The sequence below is a fragment of the Channa argus genome, chromosome 22, assembly GCF_033026475.1.
Source record: "Channa argus isolate prfri chromosome 22, Channa argus male v1.0, whole genome shotgun sequence".
NCBI lineage: Eukaryota > Metazoa > Chordata > Actinopteri > Anabantiformes > Channidae > Channa > Channa argus.
In genome coordinates, this window is record NC_090218.1 from 6,593,631 (window position 1) to 6,608,439 (window position 14,809).

The 14,809-nt window shown below is 39.9% G+C and overlaps 5 protein-coding genes across 5 annotated transcripts; 1 reads left to right on the forward strand and 4 right to left on the reverse strand.

Moving 5' to 3' along the window:
* Positions 1-2,703: 2,703 nt before the first annotated feature.
* Positions 2,704-3,532, reverse strand: LOC137108049 (claudin-4-like). The gene has a single exon (XM_067492325.1). The coding sequence runs from the start codon at positions 3,393-3,395 to the stop codon at positions 2,838-2,840; it is 558 nt and encodes a 185-aa protein (XP_067348426.1). The 5' UTR covers positions 3,396-3,532; the 3' UTR covers positions 2,704-2,837.
* A 524-nt stretch (positions 3,533-4,056) lies between these two features.
* Positions 4,057-5,995, reverse strand: LOC137108046 (claudin-like protein ZF-A89). Its single transcript, XM_067492322.1, has one exon. It carries the CDS (start codon positions 5,072-5,074, stop codon positions 4,442-4,444), a length of 633 nt encoding a protein of 210 aa, XP_067348423.1. The 5' UTR covers positions 5,075-5,995; the 3' UTR covers positions 4,057-4,441.
* LOC137108047 (claudin-like protein ZF-A89) lies at positions 5,993-8,110 on the reverse strand. The gene has a single exon (XM_067492323.1). The coding sequence runs from the start codon at positions 7,346-7,348 to the stop codon at positions 6,716-6,718; it is 633 nt and encodes a 210-aa protein (XP_067348424.1). The 5' UTR covers positions 7,349-8,110; the 3' UTR covers positions 5,993-6,715.
* A 426-nt stretch (positions 8,111-8,536) lies between these two features.
* On the forward strand, positions 8,537-9,843 carry LOC137108045 (claudin-4-like). Its single transcript, XM_067492321.1, has one exon. The coding sequence runs from the start codon at positions 8,635-8,637 to the stop codon at positions 9,265-9,267; it is 633 nt and encodes a 210-aa protein (XP_067348422.1). The 5' UTR covers positions 8,537-8,634; the 3' UTR covers positions 9,268-9,843.
* Positions 9,844-12,404: 2,561 nt separating this feature from the next.
* On the reverse strand, positions 12,405-13,632 carry LOC137108044 (claudin-4-like). Its single transcript, XM_067492320.1, has one exon. The coding sequence runs from the start codon at positions 13,433-13,435 to the stop codon at positions 12,791-12,793; it is 645 nt and encodes a 214-aa protein (XP_067348421.1). The 5' UTR covers positions 13,436-13,632; the 3' UTR covers positions 12,405-12,790.
* Between the last annotated feature and the right edge of the window lie 1,177 nt (positions 13,633-14,809).

Genomic DNA, 14,809 nt, shown 5'->3' on the forward strand with positions numbered 1-14,809 from the left:
GTGCAGGACTCACAGAGCTCCACCCATCAGACACACGTTAATAAAATAAAAGGCTAATATTGATATGTAGCTTATCATAAATGTATTTTTATTTAGTTTTCTTTATGTATGGTTAATGGTTAGACTAGACATAATACCTCAAAACTTGACCCAGCATTCATGATATGCACACTCGTAAGGCTGTGCAATTGGGCAATTAGTTGAAAGGGGTGTGTTCAAAAAAATAGCAGTGTCTGCAGTTGACTGTACAAACTCAAAACTATTTTGTACAAACATTTTTGTTTCTAGGATTTAGCATCCTGTGAATCACTAAACTAATATTTAGTTGTATGACCACAGTTTTTTAAAACTGCTTCACATCTGTGTGGCATGGAGTCAACCAACTTGTGGCACCTCTCAGCTGTTATTCCACTCCATGATTCTTTAACAACATTCCTCAATTCATTTACATTTCTTGGTTTTGCTTCAGAAACAGCATTTTTGATATCACCCCACAAGTTCTCGATTGGATTAAGGTCCGGGGATTGGGCTGGCCACTCCATAACACTCATTTTGTTGGTTTGGAACCAAGACTTGGATCGTTTACTAGAGTGTTTGGGGTCATTGTTTTGTTGAAACAACCATTTCAGGGGCATAAGGCAACATGACCTCTTCAAGTATTTGAACATATGCAAACTGATCCATGATCCCTGGTATGCGATAAATAGTCCCAACACCATAGTATGAGAAACATGCCCATATCATGATGCTTGCACCACCATGCTTCACTGTCTTCACTGTGTACTGTGGCTTGAATTCAGAGTTTGGGGGTCGTCTCACAAACTGTCTGTGGCCCAAAAAGAACAATTTTACTCATCAGTCCACAAAATGTTCCTCCATTTCTCTTTAGGCCAGTTGATGTGTTCTTTGGCACATGCCTTTTTTTTAACAGAGGGACACTGCAGGGAATGCTTGAAAATACATTAGCTTCACATAGACGTCTTCTAACTGTCACAGTACTTACAGGTAACTCCAGACTGTCTTGTATCATCCTGGAGCTGATCATTGGCTGAGCCTTTGCCATTCTGGTTATTCTTCGATCCATTTTGATGGTTGTCTTCCGTTTTCTTCCACGTCTCTGTGGTTCTGCTCTCCATTTTAAGGCATTGGAGATCATTTTAGCTGAACAGCCTATAATTTTTTGCACCTCTTTATAGGTTTTCCCCTCTACAATCAACTTTTTAATCAAAGTACGCTGTTCTTCTGGACAATGTCTTGAACGACCCCTTTTTCCTCAGGCTTATAAATGCATGTTCAACAAGTGCTGGCTTCATCCTTAAATATGTGCCACCTGATTCACACCGTTTTTGTTTTTTTTCACAAAATTGATGACCTCAGTGATTGAATGCCACACTGCTATTTTTTTAACACACCCCTTTCAACTAATTGCCCAATTGCACAGCCTTAAGAGCGCACATATCCTGAATGCTGGTTTGTTTTCTGACAATCTACTGCACCTTCTGGTAACTTGTTTGCCACATAGCAATAATAAATATACTTAAAACCTGGATTATTCTGGTTAGTCACATTGTACTGCTATTATTGTTTTACTGTCCTCTTCTGAGTTTTGAGTCCCCACACCATCGTGTTCCCTTTGTAGCTTTTACTTTGTGTTAATTAGATTATTAATCAATGGACTCAAATAAAACTCAAATAAAACACATTTGCAGTGTTTCTTGCAGGTTAAATTGCAACTTCATTACCTTATTATTTGAAGAAAGACATGACTAAACCATGAACAGTTAAAGTCTTTGCATTAAGAGAAGCTTAAAATGCTCAGGTATGCTCTCATTAATAAAAAGCTTAAAATTCAGTTAAAAGAAAATTAGGAAACAAATTAAGCACAGACATCCAACAACACTTAAGCATGAACTAATTCCACTTTGGAGGTCAAAGGTCAAAATATAACTGTGAACTCAAAACTGTCCTTTATCTCCATTCCATTTAATAACATATTAATACCTTAACAGAATTTCTTCAAATTTAGAAAAAAACATCCAAATAAATTGTAAGTTGTTTCTTCCTCTCATCAGCTGTTATGTTTTGTGTTCAAACAGAAAAATAAACAGATATGCAAACATGCACCAGAGGGAGGCATGTGTAAATAATCAAACACTTCTGATCTTGATCCAGATCAGGTTTTTCAGGCTGGTAGACAAACTAAAATAGCTGCTGTAGAGCACTGCACTTTTTAAAGTAACACATTTCTTTGCAACTATGCATTTTGTAAAGCAAGTGTGAAAGAAAAAATGCCAAAACACCCAACATTAAAAATAAAAATATACAAATGTAAATATTTTTTTCAAGATTCAAATATATAAGTTTTAAGTTTTATTCATTTATTGGGGAAAACATATCCAACGATACAGCGAAATTTACGGAGCATGGTAGATTTAAAATTATTAGTTATTGAGGGAAAATGTATAACTCCCCTAATTTCAGAACTCTGTTCCCATTTTCTGAAAGCTGTCATTGCCTTGTAAACAAGAAAAAAATCTCTCATGTGGGTAGTTTTCAATTCCATAAAGCAATACTGTTTATAATTAATATTAAATAAAAAAATCACATCTACTATACATAGTACAATACTTCACATAAACTGAGATTTCTTCATTCTTTGTTCAGTTAAAATCATAAAATAACAAATCTTTTTTCCTTCACTCCTGCAAAATGTCAGTATAGTCCAATTAAAGGTTGAAATAAATGTTGGAAAAGAAGCTTTAAGCAAAGGACAAAACAGATCCCAAAACAATTAAAGTCAGTATGATTGAGGGCCCAGTGCACTGTTCTTCCCTGCTTCAGCATCTGTAGGTGCCACACAACATCCCTCCTCCAATGACAAGCAGAGCCCCAGAAATCCAGCCAACATATATAGAAGCTCCGAGCTCTCCCTGTCTCCCGTCTGCAGTCAGTGGGTTATAGAAACCTGTGATGATGGTGTAAGCTGACCAGCTAACAGGAATAAGACACAGGAGCCCCGCTAATATAAACACCACACCTCCAGCAATACCATAATTGGTTTTGGTCCGCAAATCATAACTACAGAAGCTGGTGCAGCGGGCCCCAACCACAGTGAACCCGATGGCCAGCACAGTAACAGCAATGGAGACACAGATCAGAGCTCTGGCAACCTGCAGTTCCTGCGGTAAAGCCAGAACAGAGTCGTAGTTTTTACACTGTGATACACCTGTGCTCTGTATCACACAGTTCATCCATAAACCTTCCCAGAAGATCTGAGCAGTGATGATGTTCGCTCCAATAAAGGCCGACATCTTCCACATGGGCAGTCCACAGATAAGGATGGTGCCAAAACAGCCGACGATTGCCAAACAGAAGCCAACGATCTGAATGGCCATGTTGCCAAAACACAAAAGTCAGGTATTTAAATCCAAACAGAGCAACTCTGTTCACTTTTACCTAAACTGCCGATCATTTTCACCTGAAGTTTTCTCTAGACTGAAAGTGCTGCAGGTATGGCAAAGGAGAGCAAGGTGGGAGGGACTGACAGTTTATGGATCAGGTTTCTTGCTTGTCTTGATTCCTGCTCACTGTAAATAGGAAGGGGAGAAAGCTGTAGCAGGTGCTCAGAAAGTCCTAACTCTATAGAGTTTAGATGAAAACTACCTGACATCAGCAATGCTCAGTGTGATTCATATCAAAACAGTTTATTATTTTATTTTTCCCTTTTCATTTCAAATATAAAACTGCACGCTTGTCAGCTGCCAGTGTTTTTACCACAGCTTTTCATAACTGGAAAGTTCAGCTGTCCTAATGAAACAAAACTAAATATTAGGACTACAACCATAAAAATAGCAACCGTACAAGAGTATAATTTGAATAAATAGGACAGTTGGCATGCCAGAGTTATAATACATACACCCAACTTCTTTAGCACATGCAACATGTAATAATGATGCATACCCCTGCAAACAGCTCAGCCATTACAAGTAAAATTTCACTTCCATAATAAGTTACTTAGAAGTTACTTTTTCACACGTCAGACATTAGCACATATGAACCAGTAAGAGGAACAGAATTTTGATGAAGTGTCTGCCTATTCCCACAGGCTTCAGAGAGTCAAGCTGAAACACATGAAAACCTAAATGAGCTGCAAACAACTGACTGCAAATTTGATAAGAGTTCCAGAAAAGTGGACACTGAAAGCATTAAACAGATGAATCACTTAAGGGGAACCCATACAAATAAGGTTAATTTGGGTTAAAGTCTGCCTATTTAAATTTAGTGAAGTCTCAACAAGATACTGGACAAAAAAAATAAGATAGTCATGATTGATTCAAAAGTTAGTTTTATTTTAATAAACAAAACCTGAATTTAAAAGCCATTAAAAGTGAAATTTAAATTGCTCAGTAAATGTTTGCAGACATTAAGCACCAGCAGCAGTTCAAACATAGGCTCCTCCACTCGCTGCTGTACGTGGGGCAGAGTACTTCACAGTGTATCCGCTGTCTTTGTACTGTGGGCACTGACAGCAGAGAAGAGCGCCACCAATGAACAGGAGCCCTGCCGATCCCCAGCCGATGAACAGTGAAGCCCCCAGCTCCCTCCTCTGTGCGTCTGTCACAATGGGGTTGTAGAAGTTCTGGATGACCTCATTAGCGGACCAAGACACAGGAATGAGGCACAGGAGACCAGCGACAAAGAAAAACACCCCAGCACCTATGGCTACCTTGTTCTTTGCTGCCTCCTCTTCAATGCAGTTGGTGCACTTTCCTCCTGCAATGGAGAGCAGGATTCCCATAAATGCTACCAGGATGGAGATAACAACCAGGGCCCGCGCTGCTTGCAGGTCTTGGGGCAGAGCCAGCATGGAGTCATAGACCTTGCACTGCATCTGACCAGTGCTCTGCATCACACAGTTCATCCACAAGCCTTCCCAGAAGGTCTGTGCCGTCACAATGTTGTTACCAATGAAAGCAGACACCTTCCACATGGGAAGGGCACAGATGATGATGTCTCCCAGAAAACCAATGGACGCCAAGAAAACACCAAAGATATGGAGGCCTGCAGACACCATGTTTGCATCAAGTTGCAAAAAAAAACAGTGTGAAGATTGAGCTGTAGCAGTAATGCGCCACCAGCAGCTTTTATAAGCAGGGGTGGGCTGTGGTTTCTCCTGATTGGTTGTTCAAAATCGCCCAAACTGAAAACATCTGTGTTTAAGTGATTCCCTTGTTTAACAGGAGTTGAAATGTTGTTATAATATATAAATATTAGATTTAGACAAAACCAAAATTCATTTGAGCAGCCCTCAAACATGTGTGAATCATTGATGAAACTGCTCAATTATGTTTTTTATTTTAATTTACAATATGACAGCCTAATTTTTCATGAAATAACCCGGGATAAACAATTTAAACCTTTATGCTTCTTTAAAGAGCCACATGGATTAAGTAAAAATGATCATAATCATCTTAAAGCTGCAATATGCAACATTTTTTAAATATTTTTCTTTCTAAAGAAATATCCTCGATTACTTATTGTAGTATGAAGAAGTGCATTTAACCACTCAGGCTCATTAAACCGCACTGTCAGCAGTGCAGAGATATTTGATTCTAAAAGTTTGTAAGCAAAGTTGACTCTTCAAACCGATCAAGAATTTAGATTTCTGCTCAATTACTAGTGGTATGACTCTCTTATTTAAAGGTAATTTCATGAAGACAACCTCCTGAGGGGCTGTGCAGAGCACAGTGGAGTGTAAAGAGCAAACCAATTAAAGCTGTTTTACAGCAGGGACAGGAAAGACTGAGCAGAGCAGAGAGGAAGGAGTCAGTGTCACAAGGTAGTGTTACCCAAAGTTGCATATTATAGCTATAACTACTTTTCCTTTCGATCAGGCTTAAAGAGTTTGGATAACTAGATACCCAAAGTGACCACAAAATACATTGTCTCCTTTGTAGTGGTATTGTCTCTTTCAGTCTAAATGTCCCATATACACACACACCTTCTTTTTCCAGAGGCCTATTATCTAATAATTTCTCCATGACCAACAAAAGATCATCTTTGTGTATAAAAATATTAGCTGGATGAAATGATTTTTCAACTCTGACAAATCAGTGCAGAACAATGCTGACTTCCTTCTACTTTAATTACAGTGTCTGTGTAAGAATCACATCCCATTAGTGTGGTGTCTCACATCATGCTTATGTCACCAATCGTGACATTTAGTTCCTTCAAACATAATTTAATCATGAAATTCAGTTTTTAAGTGTAGAATTAGTGTGTGACTCAACATGCCTCAATTTATCACTGAAAAGCAAACCACTTAGTAAAATTATTTTTACTGTCCTGGATTTTCTCTGGGCCACTTGGATTAGCAACACCTGTGCTTTTCCTACCAACTCTAGAGGTTGGAGATTTCCAGCCCTTGCTAGCAACTGCATGTTTGTACATCTTGAAGAGCTGTATTAAAAAAAAAAAAGCCATTTACTCACCAGGCACTAATAAAGATTAACATTTTATTAAACTAGTTAGTGAGTGGCAAAGTTGCTTCTCTTTTTAAAGAGATACAATCTCATTGAGCAAAACCCAGAAACCCGTGATTATATGAAGGTCAATTTATTTTAAAAATGTAAACAGTTAAAAACCATTAAAATATAGTTGGAGAGTAGTTTCTAGCAGCAAGACAAGTGCTAAGACTTTAAGCACCAGCAGCAGTTCAAACATAGGCTCCTCCACTGGCTGCTGTACGTGGGGCAGAGTACTTCACAGTGTATCCGCTGTCTTTGTACTGTGGGCACTGACAGCAGAGAAGAGCGCCACCAATGAGCAGGAGCCCTGCCGATCCCCAGCCGATGAACAGTGCAGCCCCCAGCTCTCTCCTCTGTGCGTCTGTCACAATGGGGTTGTAGAAGTTCCGGATGACCTCATTAGCGGACCAAGACACAGGAATGAGGCACAGGAGACCAGCGACAATGAAGAACACCCCAGCACCTATGGCTACCTTGTTCTTTGCTGCCTCCTCTTCAACGCAGTTGGTGCACTTTCCTCCTGCAATGGAGAGCAGGATTCCCATAAATGCTACCAGGATGGAGATAACAACCAGGGCCCGCGCTGCTTGCAGGTCTTGGGGCAGAGCCAGCATGGAGTCGTAGACCTTGCACTGCATCTGACCAGTGCTCTGCATCACACAGTTCATCCACAAGCCTTCCCAGAAGGTCTGTGCCGTCACAATGTTGTTACCAATGAAAGCAGACACCTTCCACATGGGAAGGGCACAGATGATGATGTCTCCCAGAAAACCAATGGACGCCAAGAAAACACCAAAGATATGGAGGCCTGCAGACACCATGTTTACCTCAAGTTGCACAAAAAACAGTGTGAAGATTGAGCTGTAGCAGTAATGTGCCACCTGCAGTTTTTATAAGCAGGGGTGGGCTGTGGTTTCTCCTGATTGGTTGTTCAAAATTGTCCAAACTGAAAACACCTTTGGTTGTTAAGTTAGTCCAGCATAGTTTCATACACACACACACACACTAGCAGTTTACTAGAAAGTGAAACGTATGAAAAATTCTGGTAAAGAAACCAATTAATTTATCTTATAATAGAAATTACAAAAAATACTTGTGTTTGACTTTTTATTTGAAGTCCACATTATAAGTGCATAATGTTATGTAAAAGGTTGGCTTTCATCTCAATAATGTGAAGACGTCATTCATGAAAAGATGTTTTTTTTTTACCGCTTCTGTGCAATACTCTGCAGTATATACATGTAAGAAGTTCAATTTACTCCTGGCTGCCTGTTTACGATCTTATTTTAAGTTTTTTTTGTCAGTGCAGTAATCAAGCTGAGTGAATCCACCTGTACTAATGACCCAGTGAGCCCAGCTGACCTGTCTTCTGCTCTTGTTGTTTTTGTACGTGTGCCACAGGAAAATGAACCAAAAGAGATCGAAAAGATATTAATGAAGTTAGTTCCATGTAGAGTAAATATTAAATGATCTTAAACCTTAAATCCTTACAATACTAATGCAAATTTTTGTTTTATCTGCATAAGCTTTTAGTAAATATTATGAAGACATTTAACGTAAAACACTTCTCTTACTGTCATGATTATGAATGCTTTTCTCTCCTACATATCTGTTTGTCTTAATTTTCCATGTCCTACTCTCACTCCTTCATACGTTACCCCAAGGAACTGCTCAACACAAATTCTTCTTGTACCACAATTGGCTCTAATAACTTGATGCTGTGATCTGGCCATTTCCCCATTGTGGGACGAAAAGAAGGTTTATCTTCTCTTAATGTTTAATATTTAATTTTTTTCATTCTATAGAGATTTTCTGATTAGACTTTTTACAGCTTCACATCTAAATCACACTGTTAAGGCTTCTGTTCTTTCTCGGCTCTGCTGGGGTAAAAGGGGCCCTCTTTGTAGGACAGAAACACTTCTGAACTCCAGGGCAGCATGATGGAAGTACATGTCAGAGCATTGAAGCCAAAGCCCACCCAGAGGAGGGGGCTGTTCAAAGGCCTTCTGGCAGTTAGATAAAACTTTCCAGTAGTGAGAGAGCTTTTATTTGTAGGATCAGTGAAGAACGGAGGGACTAGAATAAAAAAGTAAAGCAGCAAACAGCTATGGCATCGTTAGGGCTGCAGATTCTGGGCATTGGGCTGGCTGTGCTTGGATGGATTGGAAACATACTGATCTGTATGCTCCCGCTGTGGAAAGTGTCTGCTTTTATTGGGAACAACATCGTCGTGGCTCAGACCATCTGGGAAGGCCTGTGGATGACCTGCGTAGTGCAGAGCACAGGCCAGATGCAGTGCAAGGTCTACGACTCCCTGCTGGCCCTTCCTCCAGACCTCCAGGCGGCCCGAGCTATGGTGGTCATCGGCATCCTGTTCGCTCTGTTCGGTCTGCTGCTCTCTGTGGTTGGAGGGAAATGTACTACCTGCATTGGAGACAAAGCAGCGAAAGCCAGAGTGGCAATCTCCGCAGGGGTTTTCTTTGTCCTGAGTGGCGCTCTCTGCCTGGTGACGGTGTCTCTGCCTGCTAATACTATCATAAAGGACTTCTACAACCCCTTGGTTCCTGACGCCCAGAGGAGAGAGCTGGGTGCATGCTTGTATGTGGGCTGGGGAGCATCTGGACTGCTGCTAATCGGTGGTGCTCTTCTCTGCTGTCAGTGCCCGACAAGAGGAGACCGTTATACCGGAGCAAAGTACTCGCCGCCTAAATCCACAACGCCTGGGAAGGAATTTGTCTGAGATGCTGCAAAGCAAGAGAGATAACTACAGGTCAAACCTGTTGCTAATCAAGGTGTTGTTTGCATTATGACTAACCGCTCTGACTAACACAATGTGGCCTTTTGTTAAAAGATATAACACTCCAAACTGTGTGCCAGCAGAACATACAGTAAAATAGACGTTCATTTATTCATTCATTTGTTTCTACTGAGTCATTGTTTTGTGCTTTAGCTTCAATTTCAAATCAGATTGACTTTGTGTTTAATGTTTTTTACAACATGTAATGTGAACTGTATTATCACTGTTTTTGTTTTTCATTAGAACAATAAACTGTATTTTGGTCAGCAATGATTTTTAACAAAATGTGAAAAACCATTGTATGCAACATTTTAGAAGGACATTTGGAACTTTTTCACGTTGCCCCGCTCTTCCGGACCACATGTCGAAGTGTCCCTTGGCAAGACACTCAACCCCCAACAGCCATGCAGACAAAATTATCCGTTATTATTATTGCCAGCTAATATGGAAATTTCCCCATTGTCGGACGAATAGAGGTTCAGCTTGTCGTATCTTATCTTACAGAAATTATCTATACCAACACTATAAATAACTTACATAGTGGTAATAGGTGTTGTATTTTGTGCAAACTGTATATCCCCTTGAGGCATATGTATAAATATATATATATATATATATATATATATATATATATATATATATATATATATATGTGTGTGTGTGTGTGTGTAATCATAATTAAGTTTCTTGATGATACCTCTTTTAACTACAAGTAAATCCCTTTACTTGAGGAATTCTTTGTGTAAAAATCTGATTCAGACTCAGCAAAGTAGCCAAAATAGAAACAGACACAATGGTGTGAAAATTATAGGGCCATATTGTATCACTTGTCAGACGGGTTTCACTTGAAAATGTCTGTAAACAAAAAGAAAACCATTAAACTGGTTTAGGATACATCATCCTGACAAAACTTGGCAGATGTTCTTTTACTGGGCAAAGTGTAAATGCTTGTTCCTTACGGATAAAAAACAGCTGCTTAGCAACAAGAGTCTAAGCATACACAGTGCACTGCTGTCTCTAGCAGTCCATTTTACTGAAGATAGAAGAAACTCTAAATTTTCTGTCTTCAAAAGCATGACAAACATCTCTGCCAGATACAGTAAATTTCACTGAATTCCTGCATGCCTTTTCTTGACTGTGTGTCAGAAGCTCAGTTGTAGGCCCAAAGAAGTCATGAAGAGTGAACAAAGGAGCTTTATTTGTGATATTTTATTTGGACATTTTTTAAGCATTCATAATTATACAGGAGGTTAAATAATTTGATAAACTTCAAGACAAAATCTGGATTCTGTGGGTGGTATGCAATAGTTGATACAAGTTAAAGTAATTTAAGTACAATTTTGTAACATGGGTATAAGTGCTGACATTACTGTGTAACGATTTTTGTTGTGATTTGGCAATTTAAAAAATTCAATTGTACTTATTTAAATGAGTCCTTCAGTCTGTGTCTGCTTGCTTAAAATAACTGACAAAGTTGGTTAAAATACATTACATGCTTTTTAGTCGTCAGAATCACGAATTGAACATTTATTTATGAAAAAGAAAACCTATGGAGAAAAAATTATCAGCAGCTGTATGTTGACATATATTGCATCTGAAAAAGTCTTCAAGGCTTTTTGATTAACATAAGGTGCTCTGCAATGTTATTTGCTGCTTTAAACTGGCACAACTGCGTTGTAAAATGTAAAATCAGAAACTGGGGAGGAATTATTTCCAAACACAATGAAATTTGTTTCACATTGTTTACATTTTAAGACACCAGTCTTGCACCAAGTGCAAGAACCAAGTGCAAGAACGGTGTATAACTTGGAGACCTTGGTGTATAAAGGCTACCATCTGTCGAGGGACTGTTGATACAGAGCAGGGCGCCTCCCAGCAACAGCAGGCCAGCAGAGCCCCAGGCGATAAAAGCGAAGCCCCAAGCTCCATCCTCTGAATGTCCACCACCAAAGGGTTACAAAAAGCTTATGACGCTGCAGAAAGAACGCAACCTCTACAAGAAAGCTAGAAGATTGACAAAGAGAGTCATCTTTACGTTCACGTCTTCTTGAGAAAGTGTTTGCTGTTGTCTGATGCTCTGTGGTCCCTCTGTGAGAAGATAACTGCATCTCACTGAGGTTCAGACAAACTCCACAAGGTGGAGTTTCTGTGCTTGCACACAAAAGGAGAAGACTCAGACCCTTGTTTTCTCTCGGTTTATTGGTCCCACAAACACAGGCTTTGTTTCCTCAAGTAAGGCTTCAAGGCTGTGAACAATGACTCCAGCTCTCACCTGTGCTCACAGACAAAAACACACACAGACCTACACACAAGGGCCAGGCTTCAGGTAAAACCCTGAAAATTCAGCTCAAATAAATCAGAAAGTAGACTTTTCTGAAGCAACAAACGAGGTACCATAAAGATATTTTTTAACCATTAATAAACAAAGTGACTCAACCTTTACATTAAAATTACTTATCACAATGACCATCTCAGGCATAAATTACTAGGTTTGTGTGTTGTATCACAGGATCTCAGCTGCCTTATACAGACCACAAGATGGGGTCAAATGGGGTTAAGATTTATTCATTCATATGAAGTAAATGTTCCCTTTAGAAGGTTAAATTATTACCAAAGTGCCCGAAGCTGCATAACTTTTGCAAAGTAAATCTTCAAAGTAAAAATTATATTATTTCAATATTTATTTTTTTCACAAATGTACAACAAGACATTTGTGTCTATTTGAAGTTGAAGTACCTTTCCTTGTAGCTCAGTGTCACAAACAATAAGTTCTAGGTTCTGTTGGCATCTTTTTACTGCCACACCTAAACCTGATCAACCAGAAGTTCAGACAATAGTTGTTACACAAATGTTGGGTGCAGGGTGAGGATCCTTGTTTTGATCATAATGCAGAGGGAATTAAACATTCATGCTTCCCTGAAACAGCACAGTAAAAAGCAAAATTTGTGTCAACATTAGATACAGAATCATTTTAACATAAAACAATTGGAATAGAATATGTATTTGTCCTATTTTAAAACCACTGGATAAATCATGTTGAACAGAGCTGCTGTGTGGAAAAAAAACAAGCACAAGTGATCTTAGATTTATAAACAAAATATTTATTTACAGAATAACCGGCACATTATGAATCTCATACACGTTTCATAAAAACAACCCAAATACACATAAATGAACAAAAAAATGAAAATTTTAGAAAAAATGCTGAAGTTAAAGCATGTTATTCTATTAGTAACCGATTGACCTATAACTAATATTCACCAGTCAAATACAAAGATCCATTATAATTTTAACAGATAAACTAAATCTCCTCTATGGGTGTGGTTCCTTCCTTGCTCTCACGGCAAGTAAAACTCAGGAATACTTATTGCTCAAGTGACTTCCTGAGTTAAGCAACACTTAGAACCCCAAACACTGGTGCATCTGTCCCAGGAAAGTGTCCTTTTCATGATTTCTACATTTAATTTCAGACAAAATTCTTCCCAGATGGTGTTCCTGAGGCTTCAGATTTGGCAGCTGCGTATTTGGCAGAGTAGGGGGCTTTATCCTTAGGGGGGCAGTTGAAGCAGAGCATCCCTCCTCCGATCAGCATCAATGCGGCTGCTCCCCACCCAATGAATAGCGAGGCTCCCAGCTCTCTCTTCTGGGAACTGTACACCAGCGGGTTGTAGAAGTCTTGGATGACGGTGCTAGCGGTCCAACAGACAGGGATGGCACACAGAACACCAGCTATGATGAACATAACCCCAGATGTAATCCCGACCTTAGATTTGGTAGCCTCATTCTCCACACAGTTGGTGCACTTCCCCCCAGCTACAGAGAGCAGAATGGCCATGATGCCCACCAGGATGGAGACGATGGTCAAGGCCCTGGCGGCCTGGAGGTCAGAGCTGAGAGCCAGCATGGAGTCGTAGACCTTACACTGCATCTGGCCTGTGCTCTGGACCACGCAGTTCATCCAAATACCTTCCCATGAGGTCTGCGAGGTGACAATGTTGCTGCCAATGAAAGCAGTGACTTTCCACATGGGGAGGGCACAGACAACAATTACACCAATCCAGCCCAGGATCCCCAAGGCAGCGCCCAGCATTTGAAGTCCAGCAGACGCCATTGTGAACAGCAGACGTGTTTCTTGCGTTGCTTCAAATGAAACCTTTTCCTCTTTTCAGTATGGATTGAAAAATTTCTCTGTATGCTGGCAGTTCCCCTTGCAGATGTCGTAGGCCTGCAGGGTGTTTGTCTCTTTCAGTGTTGCAGGCAGATCCTCTGTCAGTCAGGTGAGTTGACTGAATGGGAGAGGCTTGAGAGAAGGGCAGGTACATATCAGCTGCGCTCTGAAGGAGGAGGAGCAGTTCACCCTCATCATACCCTGTTCTTCAGGTCCAGCCCCAACCTCTAGTAACCCGTAACCTGCTTAACCACTCCCAACTGCCCTTTTTTGTTAATTAATTTCAACAGAAGAGAACATGTAAAACTGCTTTGAATACAGTATTATGTGAACAAAACACACACACGCACACGCACGCACACATACACACACACAATTTTAATAGCATCTTATAAAGGAAAGGTTGACGGTGAAAGAACATTTTGTTCCTCCTCTCTTCTTAATTTACAGTCTCAACAGGCAGCAGGAGGGTGGAGTAATGGTGAATCAGTAAAGAGGACAACAACATAACACCAACCAAATATGGTCCTGTGCTCAGTGATGTCATTGTATTACAACTCCTCAAACTGTGTGACACATTCCTAGAAACAGAATTGAAGTTTTTTTAGAAACTGCCTCTGTCTGGAAATACACTGTGAGCAAAATGTGAATATTAATCTGTACTGCATTACAGGTAGCTAGTCCTGGACATGGACCGAGTTCAATCAACTAAAACACTTCAGTTAAAGTTAGGCGGGGATCAAAGTTTCCAATAAATATTAATGAGGTTTGCATTTTGCTTGTTTACCAAGTCACTTGACGTTGTAATTATTAACTAAAAGTACAATCCTTGAAGCTAACCTTGAGCACCTAAACATGACTATTAAAATGCTAATTATGTTTTATTTGCTGTGGGCGGAAACATTATTTCATGACCCGATATTGTGCACATGTTTTTATGCTGGATGTCCTTCCTGCTGCAACCCTCTCGTTTTGTCCAGGCTTGGGACCAGCACCAGGGTTGGGATTTGAACCTGCTGCGTCCCAGCCCTAGTCTCTACCACTGAGCCACCAGGCCCCCATTATGTGTAACTGAATATGTACTTGCAAGCTTATAGTTGCACACCTGAGACCAGAGGATGGCACAAATTTAAATACGGGAAAAACATGTTTCAGATAACAGCAAGAATGTACCTTTACCTCTACGTGAATCATAGTTTCCCTGTTATTAGTGAGCTAACTGCTTTATGATGTTGTGTTTATATCATTTGTTTTTGGGTTCAACTTGATACCAATGAGATTTACTCGTATATTAATCTTTGTAGTCCTCTGTACTGG